At 35.0% G+C, this 18,905-nt stretch overlaps 1 protein-coding gene across 1 annotated transcript in view; it reads right to left on the bottom strand.

Moving 5' to 3' along the window:
• EndoA (SH3 domain containing GRB2 like, endophilin-A) overlaps positions 1-18,905 on the bottom strand; it is a 730,848-nt gene that overhangs the window by 626,327 nt on the left and 85,616 nt on the right. The window contains exon 2 of the mRNA XM_089594978.1: positions 15,206-15,312. Coding sequence (XP_089451104.1) covers positions 15,206-15,250 — 45 coding nt within the window. The 5' untranslated portion in view covers positions 15,251-15,312. The remainder of the gene's footprint in view (positions 1-15,205; positions 15,313-18,905) is intronic.

The following is an 18,905-nucleotide window of genomic DNA, read 5'->3' as shown; positions in this document are numbered from 1 at the left end:
TACGCCTGCCGCTCGTCTCCCTGGGATGACCGTTGTGTACCAACAAATACATACATTACACACAAACACCCTTCTTACACTTGTTACTCAACGCCAGGGCAGTCTTCGCGGGTGGGACTGAGGGAGAGTGGCAACTCCCGGCCGGCCCGAGCAAGTAGCATCTCTCTCTGGTAACAGAGAGGGCTGCTGCCCTGGTTTTAACCCTTTCCAAATGCTTATTTCTAGGAAAAAAAGGGTAGTTCTGGCCTTCGCGGGTCAGTACGAAACTAAAAAGATGCCAAAATGAAGAACGTCAATGTAAAACAGGTACCCCAGGCGGTAACCTCTCTGAGGGAATCCGCCGTCAGTTCCGATCCGGTGAAAGCCCGGGTGACTGACGCAGGCCCCACGGATTCTGGGGGGGGCCACAAAGACGTGTCTCATGGCCAACAGGGACTGCTAAATGTTCCATGGCCTTTTCTAACGGACAAAGGACGAAGAGGAAGCCTGTCGAGTATAGGCACTAACGACACCGAGGACAGCAACGTGTCAGTATTCAGCAACCAGACAAGGGAGGAGCTTGCCTCTTTTGAAGAAGATGGTACTAAGCTTAGAGTTATGCGACAGCAATTGGCTGATAAAGTCCAATCAGCAACGAAAGACATAACAGAGACGCTACAAATTATTAACGATAAGTACGGCAACACAGCGAACGCTGTTAAGAATGGGCTAAAAGCCGCGCTAGAAGACCTCCAAGAGGCAGAGGTGCTAAGAAAAGGCTTTCTTTACGAAGAAGAAACGTACGTAAACGCTTGGAAGTCGTCATTTGAATCGCTGCAGTGGAGGAAAAAAAGGCGAGATAATTTTCGACGGCATGTTCAGAAGAAGACCTTGAATACTGCCCTAAAACAAATAGAACGTAGCAAAAGAAACAGGAGCCCATCGGACAGCCCTGAGAAACGCCAGCATATTACGTCTTTAAAAAAAAAGAAAACAGTTAGTGGCAAACAAGAAGAAATTCCCCTGAATGACAAAACAAGCCAGAAGAAAAAAGTAGACGCCACAACAACAGTAGTAGTGAAGATGGCTAAAGGACAAACGTTTGCAACGGTGCTGAAGACGATGAAGGCGAATTTTGACCCCGATAAGACTGACGTGTCAATCCAAAGTGTTGTCACTACAAAAAACGGAGACATACTTATTAAGGCCAAAGGTGTAGAGAATGCTACTGCATTCTCACAGCAAATTGAAAAGTCGGTAGCCGGACAAGGTACTGTCAAAATAAGCAGCAGAAGAGTGACGTTAGAGGTCCGAGACCTGGATGCCATTGTTGAGGAAGACGAGGTCAAAAAGGCTTTCGCTAAGACCTTTGGACTTAAGAGCCAGGAGCCAGAAGTTACTCTCTTAAAGCCAAATGCCAGAGGACAGAGGCTGGCTTTAATCAAGGTACACGAAACAACTGCCAGACAAGTAGAAGAGGAAGGCAGGTTACGAGTTGGCTTCGTAAGCTGCCGAATACGAAGAAGAATCGAAGTAACAAGATGTTTTAAGTGCCTGGGATATGGACACGTCTCGGGCAACTGTGAGAACGAAAACAGATCCAAGCTGTGCTTTCGGTGTGGAAGCTCAAACCACCGGAAGAAAGAGTGTACAGGCCCAGCACGGTGCTTCCTTTGCCCAACAACGGACAACAAGCACGAAGCAGGCAGCGGAAGCTGCCTTTTATTCAGAAGAGCCCTGAAAGAGGCCAGGGATAAGGCCCAAGCAGGAATTAAATAAGGCAAAAAGGCCTTGAGTTGAAAGACAGGCTTTGTGGACCCACGCTGCGCTCGGTTCTTTCTACCTATCAGCAAGGAAAAGCATTAAGCTTGTAGTGGTGCTGGCTGAGTGGGCGGCCTGCTATGAAGCGCTAGACAAGGTGCTGGTCCTCAGGGACCCCGAGTCCTTTTCAGGACTCGAGAGCATCAGCACCTCTAGCAAATGGTGGCGAGTTAGCCCGTTAATGCTGTGAGACGCGATGGTCTCCCTGGTGGCTCCACCCTGAAGTAATGCTAACGCGGTTCCGGGGTGGATCAAAAGCCACGCGGCATGGGGGGGGGTTTTAGTGGGTATGGGTGGTCTAATAAAAAAAATCCACCGAGTCCCACACTACCGCTGTCCCTGCGGTGTGCCTCAATGCATTTCCCCTCCCTTCACAAAAAAAAAAAAAAAAAAAAAAACTACTACTACTACTACTACTACTACTACTACTACTACTACTACTTGTACTACTACTACTACTACTACTACTACTAATACTTTTTCTTTGATGATTTTTATTCGCCAATTGAAGAATTTAGTATTGTAACATTTTTTTTTTTTTTTTCTCACAAAAATCATCTACATAATTTTCTTTAATAGGTCGCTATCAACTTGCTCTATTTTTTGCGGCTAAAGCTAAACTCCGTTGCTTGAGCTTTTCTATAGCCTCTCCTTTTTTTCTTCAGCTTTTTCAATTTTTTTTTTAAGCCGGGTTTCCTTTTTAAAAATTCTTTCACCTTCTTTCATCCGTTCACTTATCATCTTCTTTATTTCTCGTTGGATTACCCTCGGCTTTTGGTTTTGAAGAGCTGTCTCCACCCTCAAGGTTAAAATATTCCAATCTTCGTCGGTCCATTCTTGTAGATTGTTTGTCAGAAGCTCGTTGTCTAACGGAACTACCCGTGCTGCAACAAGCAAAGAATCTTCATGCTGTGGTGTAAGCGGTGGTTGTTTACTGAAAAATAGAAAATTTTTCTTTTTTTTTTTTTTTCCTATAGTTATAATATTCAAACTTTCAATGTACCATAGGATATCTTTTTCTTCTTCTTTTACCATATTCATCGTCATACTTGGTATATTTGTTGGGATGTTCTCCCAATCGGCTGCTACTGTTGCTACTGTCGGCACTGTTTGATTCAGTGTATGCGAGATGTTTTCTTCTCCTCCTTCTTCTCCTTCTTCTTTTATTGGTTGTTGTCCCGTTTCAAAACTCCAGTTTTGTTCCATCCACCGCGAAACCGACGATGATAAAGCTATTAAGGGCGTATCAACAGCTAACACTTTCTCTACCCATGCAGCTTCAGACGCTGTAAGGGTGTTTTCTTCTAAGAAAAAAGAAACAAAATATTTATTAAGAAAATGTTACAAAATATAAAGATTCAGTAAAAAATAATAATTTTTTTCTTACTTTTTTCTTCTTCAAAAAAAAAATCTAATGTGGGAAGTGCTTCTTGGGCAACGTTTCCAAGATGATTCATAGCAGCAGCAGCATCTTGATCATGATAAACAGCATCTGCTAAGGGATCCTCCTTCGTGGATATCTCATGACTCGCAAGGTCCACATGGGGTACAATCGCCTGCTCTTCTTCTTCTTCTTCATACTCCCTTGCGAAAGTATGTATCGCAAGACGAAAAAGTCATTCGTTGTACCTTCTGATGTCACCAGTTGATGTTTTTTTCACCATTTTTGTGGTGTGAAAAAAAACATTACGTTCATAAGACCTATATTATTTTAATAAAAGATTTTTGAATTTAAATCAAGAGGAAGGAAGGAAATTAAAAACTCTCAACATCATTTCTGCGGAGAGAGTTAGAACAGATCTTTACCATCATTTCTGCGGTAAAAGTGTTATTTTGATGAAAAAAATTTTAAAAAATTTAAAGAACTCTCAACATCATTGCTGCGGAGAGAGTTAAAATAGAACTTTTGCCAATCATTTCTGCGGCTAAAGCGATTGATAAGATGTAAAAAAAAAAAAAAAAAAAAACTGATGAGGGTGAGAAAAAGTAACGCTAAATAAATTATGAAACAAAAGTACCTTATTTTGTTGAAGGATGATGATTCCTAGTCATGTGAGTACTCCCCAAGTTGCTGGCTCCTTGTGTGATTCACTAGCTGTGATTTGAAATTAAGGTCAAGAGCAGTTCTTAAACCCTCCGGAAAGTGCATGAAAATGTGTGTAGAAGGGTGAAGGAGGGCGTAAGTTATTTCTGATTGGCTATTTGAAAATTTGAAAAACCTATCGTAGAAGGAAAAATTCATACATGCGAAAAATTATCTGTATGCGTGAGACCAAGGGAGAGGGTTTTTGCGCATACCATAGGTACAAAACATAGTTTCGCATGCTTTGCACATTTTTGAATGGAGGGGACTGCGGAGGCGGGTGTTGCACTAGTATCTTTTTCTAACTGCTGTTTTGGTATTGCACTTACATCCTTTTCTGACGCAGCTGTTTTCTTATTGGATCGGAGTAGTTGCTCTAAAATTAAGAAAAGCAGAGTAGCACTTTGATTTCAATCATTTCGAAATAGCACTTTGAACCATACAGTAGGATATTATTATTGCAATGGCTAGAATGCGACCAGTTTATCCGACAAGTGAAAGTGAACTCGAAGAGGATTTGGAGTTCTGGAATTTTTTAAACGAGATACCACCTAGTGTTATTAATATCCTGGATGAAATATTTCCTGAACAACTGATAGACGACGATTTTTTGGCAGACTCAATACTTTCATCAACTTATGATAAAAAAACTCCTCACCAACTTCTTCATACACTGAGACTTTTGATGCTCTTCGAGCAGCCACAGCAGCAGAATATATTACAGAGCAAACAGCTCCACTTGATCTGTCGGTAGTCTTACAGCCGGCAGAAACTAAAACCACCATTGTCAATGTAGAAAATGTTAAATTTGAAGGTGAGTTTAATTACTTTTAATTATTCTCTCTCTAGTTTTCCTAAAGGTTTCTTCCTCTAACTTTTTTTCTTTTTGTTCTTTTGAACATTATTTTTTTATTTTGTTCAACAGATTATGAGGATTCATGTCCCTCAGGTGGCGAAACCGATATAGTTCGAGAATCACAGATCTCTCCAACACCATCGTACACGGAGACTTTTTATGCTCTTCGAGCAGCAACAGCAGCAGAGCATATTACGGAGCAAACAGCTCCACTTGATCTATCGGTAGTTTTACAGCTGACAAAAAGTGAGTTTAATTACTTTTAATTTTTTTTTCTCTAATCTTTTTAAATGTTTCTTCTTCTTATTTTTTCTTTTGTTTCTTTTTAACATAATTTTTTTTATTTTGTTCAACAGATTATGAAGATTCATATTCCTCAGGCGATGAATCACCGGGCTCTCCAAGTCTTTCATACACTGAGAGTTCTTACTCTCTTGAAACAGAAATTGGAAGTATTTCACACCGCAAAAAGTACCTCTAGACTTAAGCACATCACTCCAGTCAGCACAGGGGTCACAAATTATCGATTTGACCTCTTCGCCAGAAGTTGCGGTCATATCCATTTCTCCGCAGCTAAAAATCGAATCATCTCCGGAGATAGTTGAAGTTAAGAATTTATTAAAAAGAAAAAGGGTTGAGGAAGAAGTTGAAAATGAAATAGATTAAAAAAAAGAGTGTGTCGCAAGTTAAAATTTTAATATTGTAAATAAATTGTAAAATATATTGTAAATAAATTGTAAAATATATTGTAAATAAATTGTAAAATATATTGTAAATAAATTGTAAAATATATTGTAAATAAATTGTAAAATATATTGTAAATTAATTGTAAAATGTATCGTATTTAAATAAAGAAATATTATAAACATAACTGCATTTTAAAGATTACAGAGTCTTAAAATTTATTACACACTATATCCCAAGGTCCGACAAACTTTCTACCTGCATTTTATGACCAAGTGCATATAACCATAAGTTTTCAAAGCATAATACGCACGTCAATAAAATGTATACAGTGAAAATCTATTTTAGATGTATTGAGGTAAAGAGTTATGCTCAATTTACATAAAAGGATCGGGATGCTTTATTGGGTATTTAGTGTAATATACTTTATTGCTATATTCATTTGTTTGTATACCCTCGACTGAAGAAGGTATATTTCTCTTTTAGTGATGGAGTATATTGTAAATATCCAGGGTCTTAAGACTACAAATAATAAATTTCTTTTTAAAGAAATTTCATATGTCGAACTTGGGAAAAATAGGGATTTCATGGCAGTTGTAATAGTGCTTAAGCCACCTTTCACGTGGAAAAATTTATCTTATGCGGACAAGAAACAAAATCGTTGGTTGATAACCAATTTCCATGGTATAAGCTGGAATGTTGGAAACATTTCCTATGAAAGAGCGCTTAATATATTTAAAACTGAACTTGTTGACGCGGAAACGGTTTTCGTCAAGGGTCTTGAAGAAAAAAAAATACCTGGAAGAAATACTAACATGCAAGTATGTATATATGCACCCATGATAGAATATAATAAAGGTGCAAGTCATTCATGTTTTCTACACTTTTAGAGTCGTTAATGTTGAGAAGTATGGATGCCCAGCGCTTGCAAAACTTAACGAAGCCTATTTGCCATGCAAATACCATGCCTTTAACATTAACTCCTCATGTGCTATCAGAAATGTTTCTGCAATAAGGGATTGGATATATTTTAAATTAAATCAAAAAAATGTGCTTAGTTCGATGAATAAAGTGGTTTTTCCTCATTAAAAATTTGTTTGCCAATAAAAAAAAACTGTTAGAATATGTAAATTATAATTCGAGAATAAGATGTAAAAATAATTTTTAAAAGTAAAGTTGTGCTTCTAAGCTATTTAACAGACCGATTGTAATCACAAGAGCGGCTCAGACACTCGGAGAGAAGGAAAGCTACATCTCATACTTGCTCATGGAGAGAGATTGCGCAATTTTACGCAGCGCTGTTGGGTGGGCAGATGTCACTAGCTCTGATAAAGAAAAGTTATAAATACAGGTTGTATATTATTATTCACTCAGTTTTATCCATGTGACACAAGTAGTAACAGCAACGGTGAAAACGAGAGCCTTGTCAAATAAAAAATATATTAGAAAAAATCATTTTTAACTTAAATATTCACAATTTCAAAACACATCATGGATTTCATCATTAGTATCCACGGCTTTTATAATGCTGATAAACACTTCATACCGAAAGAATTTTCAGTGGTTTCCTTGCAAGGAAACGTTGTTGGCCATTGGATAATCAAGCCACCTTGCAATTTTAATGATTTACCGTCTGATATAAAAAAGCATAATAATCACCAGACGGTAGTAGTCCACGGAATTGAATGGTTTGAGGGTGATGTTACTTTAAATGACTTAAAGTATTATCTAATAACTATTGCCAAGAACCTGAAAAGAATTTATACTTACGGAAATGATCAAGCTAAGTTCATAAGTTCAATCCTGACACGTGAAGTTCACGATTTGTCCCAAATGCATCGTACTTTCAAAGACTTTGAAGACAAAGTCTCTTCTCCAGTATGCCTTACACACGGACAAAACCATTTTGAAAAGAAAAAACTATTTTGTAACCTACATAAAGCACATTTATTAAAACAATGGTTTCTGACTAGCATATCAATTAAGTCATCAAAGCAAGACAGCGATTTATATTATGCAGCATATCAACGCCTTAAACGACAAAAGCAACAGCCTACATGAATGACCGGCTACGACGTGGTTGGTTAAGCGAAGCACATAATATAAATAATACTGATAAATTTTTTCCGCCAAATTTTTATGTATTTTAAGAACAACATGTTTAACAAAATCGTGTAGTAAATCATGTACATTTTTCATTTAATATAAACTGATTTTAAAAATAAAACAAAAAATGTTTAACAATTATTTCCCTACCACTCCACATCCATATTATCATGCAACGCGCTCGCTAACACAAAAAAAGTTTTGTATGCATATAACTACCACGTGCACAAGCTGCACACGGTTTTGCACATTCAAACAGCGCGCGCAAATCAGCGCTGCAGACGACTTACGCACATTACATCGCGCGCAAACTCAAACTGCGTTGCACGTCACCAGCTGGCGCACGCGGCGCTACAGGCGCTAATGCACATTGCGCATAAATTTAAACAGCGCGCGCAAACTCAAGCAGCACTGCAGCTGGCGCACGCAACCTCAAGCAGCGCACGCACAAGGAATGCGAGGAAGCCACAGCTCCTGCTCGCCCATTGGCTGCAGCAGGGACCACTCCACCCGAAAAGAGGGGCCGCTCGCCGCGGAGAGGGAGTGGGCCGAAATCGCCTGGCGACTCGAGCCCACCTAGGCCGAAATCGCCACAGCTTATCTACTGTAAATATAAATACAATAATTAAAAGAATGATAATGACAATAATAATAGTAATAAGGAAAAGAGAATGAGCGCTGGGAGTCGCTCAACTGTATCAGGGGCGCAGTCCATAGGACGAGACTTAGAAAGAATTTTTTTTCTCCTTACAAAATTTGTAATAGCGAGAGAGTTATGTTAAGGTCTATTGTAAAAAAAGAAAAAAATAAAATAAAGTAAAATAAAAAAGGTAGTTGTAGCTCTAACAATAACAATAATGATAAGAATGAGCAGACGAAAGTGAGCACCGGGAGTCGCTCGACTGTATGAGGGGGCGCAGTCCGTAGGACGAACCCAAGAAGATTTCTTTTTCTCACTTGAATACTAATAATGAGAAGTTTGTACGGATTTTTTTTGTTTTTTTTTGGTAAATAAGTGCATGCGAAAGTTAAAATGGAAACTACATTGTAAAACAACACTTAATGTTAAGTAGTATTAAGCAAACGCCCACCTCACGGCAATTTTGTATATAATTGTAATACAAGGCAAAGCGCACACACAAACAATACACTTGACACACGATGAGAGGAAACTCAATAATTGGAAAAGCAAAAATATTAATGTCAAGAGAACTACGGTTCCTTACAATTGAATGGAAGAATGAGTATAAAATACTAAACTGTATAAACAAGAGTAACTTGAATAAAGGTCTTCGAAATAACAAGTGTTGGTCATTCTCGCGACGCACCTCCTTACCAATATCTTCCCTACGTAACAAGCCCTTTTGAGTCCTCGTATGGGTATATTCCTAGTCATGACGAAGGGTGGTTATGCGTGTTAACAACAGATAAGGAAGAATATGACTCAAATTATAAGTAATGTTACCGAAAGATTCAAGAAAATGTAGCTGAAAAACAAGAACGGATGCGTGTACGTTATAACATTAATATGGTTCAAAATGTAAGACTAAAGGTCGGAGATTTAGGTTATTGTAATAGTGCAGCCATTTCAACTGGAGAATCAAAAAAACTTTAACTTAAAAGAAAGCGGCTGTTAGTAGTAGCTGGGATACTAACGAGAGGCACGTATCGAATTGTAAGTTTAGAAAATAAAATTGGAAGGCATTATTTTACTACTGCTCATATTACGCGAATGTGCGTTTGGCAGCCTCAGCACAACGATTATGATGCACGATTGAAGGACGAATGCAAGTTGAGTGACAAGAACGGCGTTAACAGCGCTAAAGAAAAGCAGGAAAGGCCGAGGCGAGAGCTTAAATCACCAGAGTTTTTCAATACGACGTGCGGAATCGAGGCCTACCTATGCGCTCGGATGGACGTGTTGAATTATAAGTTATGCACATAAATGTGGTATTCTAAGAAATAGACTGGAGGTTATTGCGCACGTTCGCTGAAAGTAAAGAGAGTCAGGTAAAACTAATTCGGTAGCAAAGCATTCACGTCGTAGCCTCGAGGGAGTGTGGTCTCTTGGCAACACTTAGAAGAAAAGTAAGATTTATGAAGTTGTATATTTGTGTAACTATTATGTAAAGTTCTCAATACAATTTAATAAAGCTAACAATTAAGAATAATAACAGTGTGAATTATTGTAAAATTTCAGCTTGCCAGTCAAAAAATGACCGAACTTAGAAAACTTATCAATTAAGCTATCAGTCATGTAACAAATACAATAATTAACTTTTATTGCATTTTATTCTTTCACTATTTTTTTATTTGTGATTGAGGTGATTTTTTGACTCAAGGACTTTCATCAAATAGTTAGAAAAGGAATAATTAAGAGAGGTGATAGGAGCGCAAATATATGCAGCAACGCTGGCAATTATTTTTCTGAAATGTATGTACTTGCACGCTTTTACGCATACTTGACCCCTTCTTTTTCGTGTTACCAAAAGAAAACAACTTGTGGATCTATTTGAAAATTCAATAGATTTTTCTAAAAGTAATCATTTATACGAAAAAAAAATTGGGAGATTTCTACTGATTATATAAATACAATTTTAAATGATTTTTCTGTAAGCTACCAAGTAAGATTACAAATTTCAAAAATTAGACATAAAAAAAAAGGGTACGATTAAACGATCAGCACATTATTATTGGTTCTTTTTCATGCCATTCCAAGTATACATTAAATGTTAAAATAATATCTGACAAAAAAACCCTTGTGTGATGAACGTCCTGAAAGAAAAATATGGACAAAAAATAAGTATGTGAGCGTATGTGACAGATGTGAGTGTGACGTTGAAAAAGTAATCAAAGTAGGTAGTAATAAGTTGTTCTGAAATTATCTGGAAATTCGATGAAAGCGCACAGTCCTGTACTGGCCAGTCTATATATTGTTTCTACTGTATTGTGACGTTATGTAACATTTATAATTCTTTATTTGTTAAATTTCACAATAGTTATGAAAACAATAGCCAATAAATGTAGGTATGCTCATTCCAACGATAATTGCACTACCTTCGTATACAATATCGTTTCATAGAAGGTATTTTTATAATCATAATTATATGGTCTGCCATAAAATTTGATAGAAGTATAACTCCATACTTGGGTGAATGAATCTTCGATCAATATCAATATCTTGATGTATATGTATCTTTCTGTATTAAATAGTTGTTTGTGTAGGGCATTTTACACAAATCTTGCTACAACCCCACACTGCCCCGTTAGCTCTCCTCCCCTGCGATCCCCCACAAACCCCCGTTATCCCCCAATGCTCGCCCACAAAATAAGGTAGAATTCCGTTGTTTTCTCTCTTACTTTGACTTAGCTTAATTTTTGTTCAGACCCTCCACCGTTAAAAATTCTCTCCCTGTACTAAAATTCCTATGGGGATCAGTGAACAGATGTCGAATTAACCTACTGCTAAAAGCTTTATATATACACTCTTAATTTTTTAACCTCTAAAAGAGAATACTATTTTTTTTATCTTTTCTTTCAGCTTTCCTTTAAACACATATACATTAAACAGCATAATCAATAGTAATCGAATAAATTCAATGATTCTGTAGGTTGACTTATAACAATGGGCCTTCTAAACGGAACAATACTTCCATAGTGTGTATTGTTGTATAATTGAATGTTGTTCATATTCATGCATGCATCAGTTCCATAGCATACGAAACAAATAAAAAATTAAAATTTCTTACATAGTTCATTACCAATACTATAAAAGAATAGATAAGCGCATCAAAAACTACATACTAAAATATTAATTAAAATAAGATCAATAATAATCAACTAATAATCTTATTCTCAGTTTAAAAATAAAAAAAAAAAAATTTTTTTCTATTTATAAAGTCCATCTTTTTGCATCCTGAGTAATGTGAAAAAATATATGAAACCTTGAATTAAAAATTTTAAATCTAAAAATTAATAAGATCGGTAAATGCTGGTAGGGTATTTTGGTAAAAAAAAAAAATAAGTCAGAATAACGAAAACTACATTTACACATACGTACAATGTTATTAATATGTATGTTACAAGAAAATCATATTCACTTGCATGTATACATGTATGTACTAGCTCAAGTTTATGTCTAAACGTAGTTTGTTAATAACATAATATGTGTACATGTATGTCAATGAGAAGGTGTGGAGGTCCATAAAAGTTAGAAGAGTGTCAGTAAGATTCGACAAAAATGGTGTGGTCTGATGTCAGGATGATGTAGATGGAGGGTGTAAAAAAAATCTGCGTGGGATGGTGGGAGGATTCAGAGGCTTGGTATAGAATGCTTTGCAGAAACAAATACATGTGCGTGTGTGTGTATATTATATAGTTGTTTATATGTTTATATAAACAAAAAAACTTGGTGACGATATATTGAGGCATTAGCCTACAGCCAACTAGGGCATTGTGGTCATCAGAATTCTGATTTTTTTTTTCAACTCGTTTGGTCGAAACTCTTAAAGTCTGTTCCTTTTGTACACTAAAAAATAAGATATTAATGATCCTTGCACATTAAGCATTTGAACATGATGAATAAGGTGTTTTCGACTAATTTTCTGAATTTTCCTACTCTAAACGGCGATTTACTTAAATTTTTTCCACGATACCCCTCATTCAGACTTTGGATTCGAATTTAGCATAAAAAAATACGTAAGAAAACATATTTTACATGCCCAATTCAGAAACTTCTTTTTTTATGGTTATTATTCTTAGTTGTTAAATAAATTACTTGGTCTACTTTGGAAAAAATAAAAAATAAGTCCAATCTTACTATTTTTGCAAGCTACCCCAAGTAGAAAAAATGGTCGTTCCACAACGAGAAAATGCTGAGAGGATGCATTTTTCTCGATCAATGTGATTTCAATGATTTCAAGGACCGGAGACGGAAACCAACAGACAGCTGGGTACGGCCGATGACGCCATCACACATTAATTATTGATCTTGAGCAAAAAAACGTTGCTATTTTTCAAGCAAATATACAAAAATGGTTTGATAAGTTAACATTATGACTTTTACGTTTTTTAGATAAATAAAAGATTGGTTGGCTGTGAAAATTTGGTTGAACAACATTGTTTCTTAACAGAACGATCGTCAATTGAAAAAAATTTTTTACTCCCAAGTGAGCTGGAGAAACTTTTTTTCAATTCTTAAAAAAATTGTAGCTTAACGATGAGCCTAGTCACAAAACTATGCGATGAGGAAGGAGAAAGTTATTTAATTAATTTATAATATTTAAACGTACCCATTCGTCAGAGGCATTTTTAAACAATAGAACTTGTAAAAACAGATGGGGTACACATTAAATCTGATAATATGATTGCTAAAAAACATAATCCTGTTTAAATCATGTTTCAAAGATGCTTACAAATCAGTGGACAGTGGGTGCTTGGATACCCAAGTGTGAAGATATACTTCTATAAAATTATTTAACAAACAATATAATTTTGAGTATAAAAATATCTTCTATGAAACAATACTGTGTATGAAGCTGGTGCAATTATCGTGGGAATAATTATATCTGAGTTGATTGGGTATGATTTTAATTAATATTTAATAAGTTGACGATTATAAACAATTTATTATGGCGCAATACAATAAAAATAATATATAGGCTGGACAGTACAAAACTGTGCGCTTTTATCGAATTTACCGGTGATTTCAGAATAACTTCCTTCGACCTACGCTGATGACATCTGTGACGTTCCGCTCACATCTCTAACATACGATCCCACAATAAGTCCTCGTCCATATTTAATAACCAAAAATGTAATTGTATAAAGAAAATTAGGGAATACCATCCTATGGTATAGCTTTCTTTAACAGAGTAGTATTACATGCCAGTAAATTTCCCTTCAGGACGTTAATCAGACATAGGTTTTTTTGACAAATATTACTCAAACGTCAAACGTATATTGAAATAGTATAAAAAATACCTACAAAAATTACACCTCGTTTAACTGTGTCATTACGTTATATATATTACATTTAAAAAAATCGATATTTAACATGTAACCTTATAAAAAAATAACGTTAAATGGCATTTATTTGACTTATAGGAATCTCCCAATTTTTTAGATACAAAAGATTACTTTTACATTAACCTATCGAATTTTCAAATACACCCACAAGTTGGTTTTCAAATGAATTAAGAATAAGTGGATGAAGTGTGCATAAAAACATAAATGTGAGTACATTCACATGAGAAAAACCATTGCTAGCTTTACTGCACACATTAGGGACGTTCTTCTCACTTTTCTGAACTTTTTCCCCAGTAACTATGTGAAGAACGTCCTTAAGTCAAAAAATTACTTTTATTACTAATGGAAAAACTGTAATAAAACAAAATAGTCATTCATTCTTGTATTTGTAAAGTAAAAAAAAACGTTTTTTTTAATTTTTGAAAATTTTGAAATGATATGAAAAATTGTGTAAACAATTATTTACTTATTTTAAAAGTAATAAGATAATGATAAGTGAGTAAATGTTTATCATAACATAATATGACAGCAGCTCTGCTAATATATACTTATAAATTTTTTAAACATGAACCTAAAAAATATATTTCATTAAATAAATTATCTGAAGGTGGTCGAGGGTTCAAATATACTTTTTTTTTTTTTTAGAAATTGGTTGAAAAAAAAAATAAGTGAAATTAAAAATGTGTGCTGTAGAATGGTGAGATGATGTTATGTGGCGTGGTGTAATACAATTATGTTGGGTGCTGTAGGGTGACCGGAAGTACGTCACGGGGGACAAGGTGAAGGGGGAGAATCAAGCGAAATCCATTTCCGTCACACTTTTTCTCAAGGTCAAAATCTGAGATCGTTGATTCACCCTCACGCATAACGCGCCTGTAGAAGTATAAGTTCAAAAAATGACAGTCTTTGGACCGGTAGACTTTTGAATAAGCTATTGTTTTACTGCTAAAACTATAAAGGCGATTAAAAAAAAAATTTTTACACGTTTATTACCACTAAGAAAACACACAGTTAAAGCATTATTTGGTAACATTTGAACAAAAGGGCGATTAGTTATTAACAATGAAAAAGTTGCCTTATTTAAGGGGGTTTGGGACTTTTTAGACAAGCAAATTATCTAATTTTAAGAATTCTGGCAGCATTTTGTATGTCTTTCTACAAGCTACATTTTCATACGTTTACTGTTTTTAAAAAAAAATTCTAGTTTCTAAGCTATTGTTAGAAAACTTTTTTAATAAATTTAAGCAGTTTTTAACAACGTTTCATGAACAAGTAGCTGTTGCCAAAGTCGGTTTTTTTAATCGTCTATATCTCGGCTACACGAAGACATCCTTTTTTTTCTAGTATTTTCAAGTTTTTGCCATAATGACACTTCTCTTCCACTAGTTTGTCTGAAAGCACGTAGGTGATTAAGGCTTGGACTTTTTTCTTTTGTTCAAATTAGATTTTATACCATTGTTAAAAAATTTAGGAATTGTTTATGATAGTGGATGATGAAAAATAGTGTTAGGATAATAACATCCATTAAAATAGATAACTTGTTGTTTTATCAATTCTGATACACGTATGCATAAAAAAAATACGAATGCTAAAATTTTATAAAAATACAATTAAATTAATTTATTTTTAGAGGGCAATAAAAACTTTACCTGATTTGCTTTATTGAGTTGCTTTTTTAGACCTGCGAAAGCCATGACGTTCTCTATTTTTTTTTTAGCCAAGCAAAGTTAAAATTCACCAGCTTGTGATTGCACCGCTGCAAAACATATACATAGTTACTGGAGTAAAAGAAAAAATTGCTATAGAACGTTTTATATTGTAAGTAAGAAATTTATCTCATTTAAAAAAAAGCGTATTTTATAGACAGCGTGTATGTTTTTTTAATTTGAAAAGTTAACTTCACATTGTGTTCGTGCTTGACATCATTGTAACTGTAACAAAGTAATAGGTTATAGTACAAAATTTTTTAATACAATAATATTTTATTTTTATAGAATATTAAAATGAACGTTGTTTAGACTACCACAGGATTTTTGTAATAAAGGTGGCACAGTAAGTAGGTAAACAATGAGAATTCTTACGGAATTGAAACTTGTAAACAGTTTTACTCAAATTCTTCTTGAGATGAATGCAGAAAATATATTTAATTATGTAACTTATAGCATTACATATAATGACATTTCATAGACGGGCTAATTCCTAAATGATGTATATTCTTTCGAAAAAAAGGGATTAGATATAAATTCTTTATAATTTTCGTCACACAGAGCTTTTAACCTATTACCGTAATGACTGAAAGAAAAATACAAAATATATTCGTTTCAACTGTTGACTAATAATAAATTGAGAAAAGTGGTTTGGCTGATAAAAAGAACCACATAAGACACGGTAAAAGTATTTCTCAGTTTTGGTATGTGGGGTAGCCATGCAATACTGTGTTTTTCTCAGAAATACTGGCTACTAACAAATAGCGTAGTACATATAGTCATCAATAATCTATAGTTCAGTAGAGTCGTAGTAAGTAGAGTCATATAACTACAAGGAAGCATAAAGATACAGCTTCCTGCAGAGCTCTCTGATTAGTTGAAGAATAGAGCATATTGCAAGTGTTTATATGAGAGAGGAGTGAGGTGAGAGGGCAGCCTAGAGAGAGAGAGAGAGAGAGAGGGAGCTATCGAGTAATCATCTTTGTTCATGTGTTTATTGCTTCTACTTACAGGCATCCATACCCTCTTGTTATCTTAATGGCTTGTATCTCTATGTGTGGAAGGCTGTGAGAATATTTAGAAAAAGGCAATTTTTAATACTTCAACCATCTAAAGTTGCCTGATTTAATATTAGTACTGTTCTTGATGAGGTAGAAGAAAATAATTTAAAAAATTTACTGTATTGCATTCGACTATAATCCTAAATTTTAAAATGACACTCACTAAAAATAAGAATTTTTGTAGTTTTTAATCAGTTTTAAATATTTTCGAGCTTTTTTATTCTTTGAACACTCTAAGATACGGTCACCATTAAAATTTTTCGACAGTATTCGATATGTATTAGGTGAGATGCAATAGTTTATAAGAAAGTATAAGCTTTTCATTTTTACAAGAATCTTTACTGTAAACAATGGCATATTATGTCGTTCCATATTAAACATTATTGAATTTTTAGTAATTTGCTAATGACTGTAATTAGTATATTACTTTAAATTACGCTAAGCTACAGACCTTACTACGCTAAGCGCATGAGGTTGAACATACTGAGCTCAAACCGGCGGCTGGCGAGCTAGTGACGTATTTTTATCATTAATGAAAACCAGATCGCTTACCAGTGAAGACTTCTGCTCGATTATTTACTTCTCACATCTCTATCAAATTGTAAGATACACTTGAGACCAGTGATATCAAAAATTCTGCATCATCTGCTAGATGATCTGCCATTGACGAGAAGCTGGGATCTTCGCCAACGTGTAGTTAGGCTCTAGCATGATAACCGATGCTACCTGAATAAAAGAAAATGGCTGAAGTAAGGGATTGTACATCTGCAGGATCATCAGTCAACGGCACGATAGATCTAGAGTTGAGGCAAGCTGTAATCTGATACATTAACGTAACTTACTGTTTATAAGTAAGAGTAGCTTCACTCACAAACTCTACGCATATAATACTTACAATTAGTTGACGCAACTACTGCCTCCCAAATACCTTTAAGTGAGGTGCATCAGGTATATTAAAGTGCTACCCCATATCACTGTGGAAAAACGTTTTTGATGTCTTCACGGTATTAGGACACTTCCTTGTGCACAACTCTTACAACTTTACAATTATCTTCTTGTACAACTCTTACAAAATTACTACCTTGATGACTCCATATTAGCTTGCATGGTTGACTGGTAAAACATCCATAATCAGCGACGAAAGCCTGAGACGTAAGCTCAAAGATTACTTTTAAGCGAACGGCTTTGGTGCTAAGGCAAAGAATATGCAAATATAACCCTTTTATAATATCTGTCTTTTATCTGGAACCATCCTAACTCAAATTAGATTAACATAGTCAACGCCATAGCAAAATGGTCAATTTGGTCTGATCTATTCCCTAGGCTGGTTACTCCTTCAATAGCAATCTGACGCTCGATAACGGATAGACGGGCGGTAGTTTTAGATTGTTGACTTCGCTTTCTGTCTACCTCTAACTATTTATCTAGTATTGAAGTCTCAATGTAGCCAGAATTAAGTGTAAACCGCTGTTTAAAGAGCAAGTGCAGCAATCTTTGCCAATCCATTTAGAGATTTGACTACCTGACAGTATAATTGAAAGGTGTTTCTCATCCAATGACAGCAAAGAGTTTTTTAACCAATTTATGTGCCTCACTAACCAACGGATCAAGATGATACAGAGGCTTGGGCTTGAGGATAGATCTATCACAACTACTAATAAGAGAGACTTCTTTTTAGTAGAATTTCTTCGAAGTAGTATTATTGAGTAAGGTACACCCAAACATAGAGAGGTTCCTCCCATGGAAATTTTCCATTTTTCTCTGACTCTACTTTTACTACAATTAACTTTACTTTAGTTTCAGAAACCTGCTGAGCTTAAACTTCCAAAAAAGGCTCCCAGATTTTCGGGAATTAGCTGCATGTACAGTACACAATTACTCTCTCCTGTACTCAAGAGGCCCGATTGGGGAGCTCCTCCTACCTACACTTGAACCTAAGCCCCGCCTTTTCCTACAACTTAAACATGATTTTATGTATACTACAGGTACCATCGGTGATGGTCAAGTGGACTACATCTTTTGCTTTGGCTAGACGAAATAGGCTGACTATCGAATCTCGGTGGTGACAATTTTTTTTTTTTTTTCTTATTTTAGTGTTTTTATTAATTTAATGTACGTATTATACACAACTATAAAAAATTATGTAGAGCCCATAAGCTAATGCTCATGAGTAATTTTGTTTGTACATATCACACGAAGTATACGGAAAATTATCAATTTATCAAGTAAACTTTTACAAACTAAAATCCAAACAGAAATTTTTTCGTTACTTTTTATAAAATAGTAAATATAAAAGGTGAATAAATTATAAAATTAAGGTTAACAAAAAATTAAAAGACAAAAAACTGCCTTTTGCGTATTCACAGTTTCTCAATTCCAGTGACGGTGGAAAATAATTTTCAAATGCCCCCTTTATTTTCTTATATATCATTTTTTGTCAAATATAATCGAAAGTATTGTTTAGAAGCTAAAGAATTTTATGAGTTACTATACTTTCTTTATTTTGTTCGAGAATATTACTTTGTAGAAAAAAAAATAGTATCGATTTGTCAATTGAAAAACCACTTGATAAACAATGATTG

This window comes from Copidosoma floridanum, unplaced genomic scaffold (assembly GCF_036245765.1).
Source record: "Copidosoma floridanum isolate Cflo_tuat_1 unplaced genomic scaffold, Cflo_Japanese_pri ptg000022l, whole genome shotgun sequence".
NCBI lineage: Eukaryota > Metazoa > Arthropoda > Insecta > Hymenoptera > Encyrtidae > Copidosoma > Copidosoma floridanum.
The sequence above is the reverse complement of the archived record's forward strand: the minus strand, read 5'-3'. Positions and strand labels throughout refer to the sequence as shown.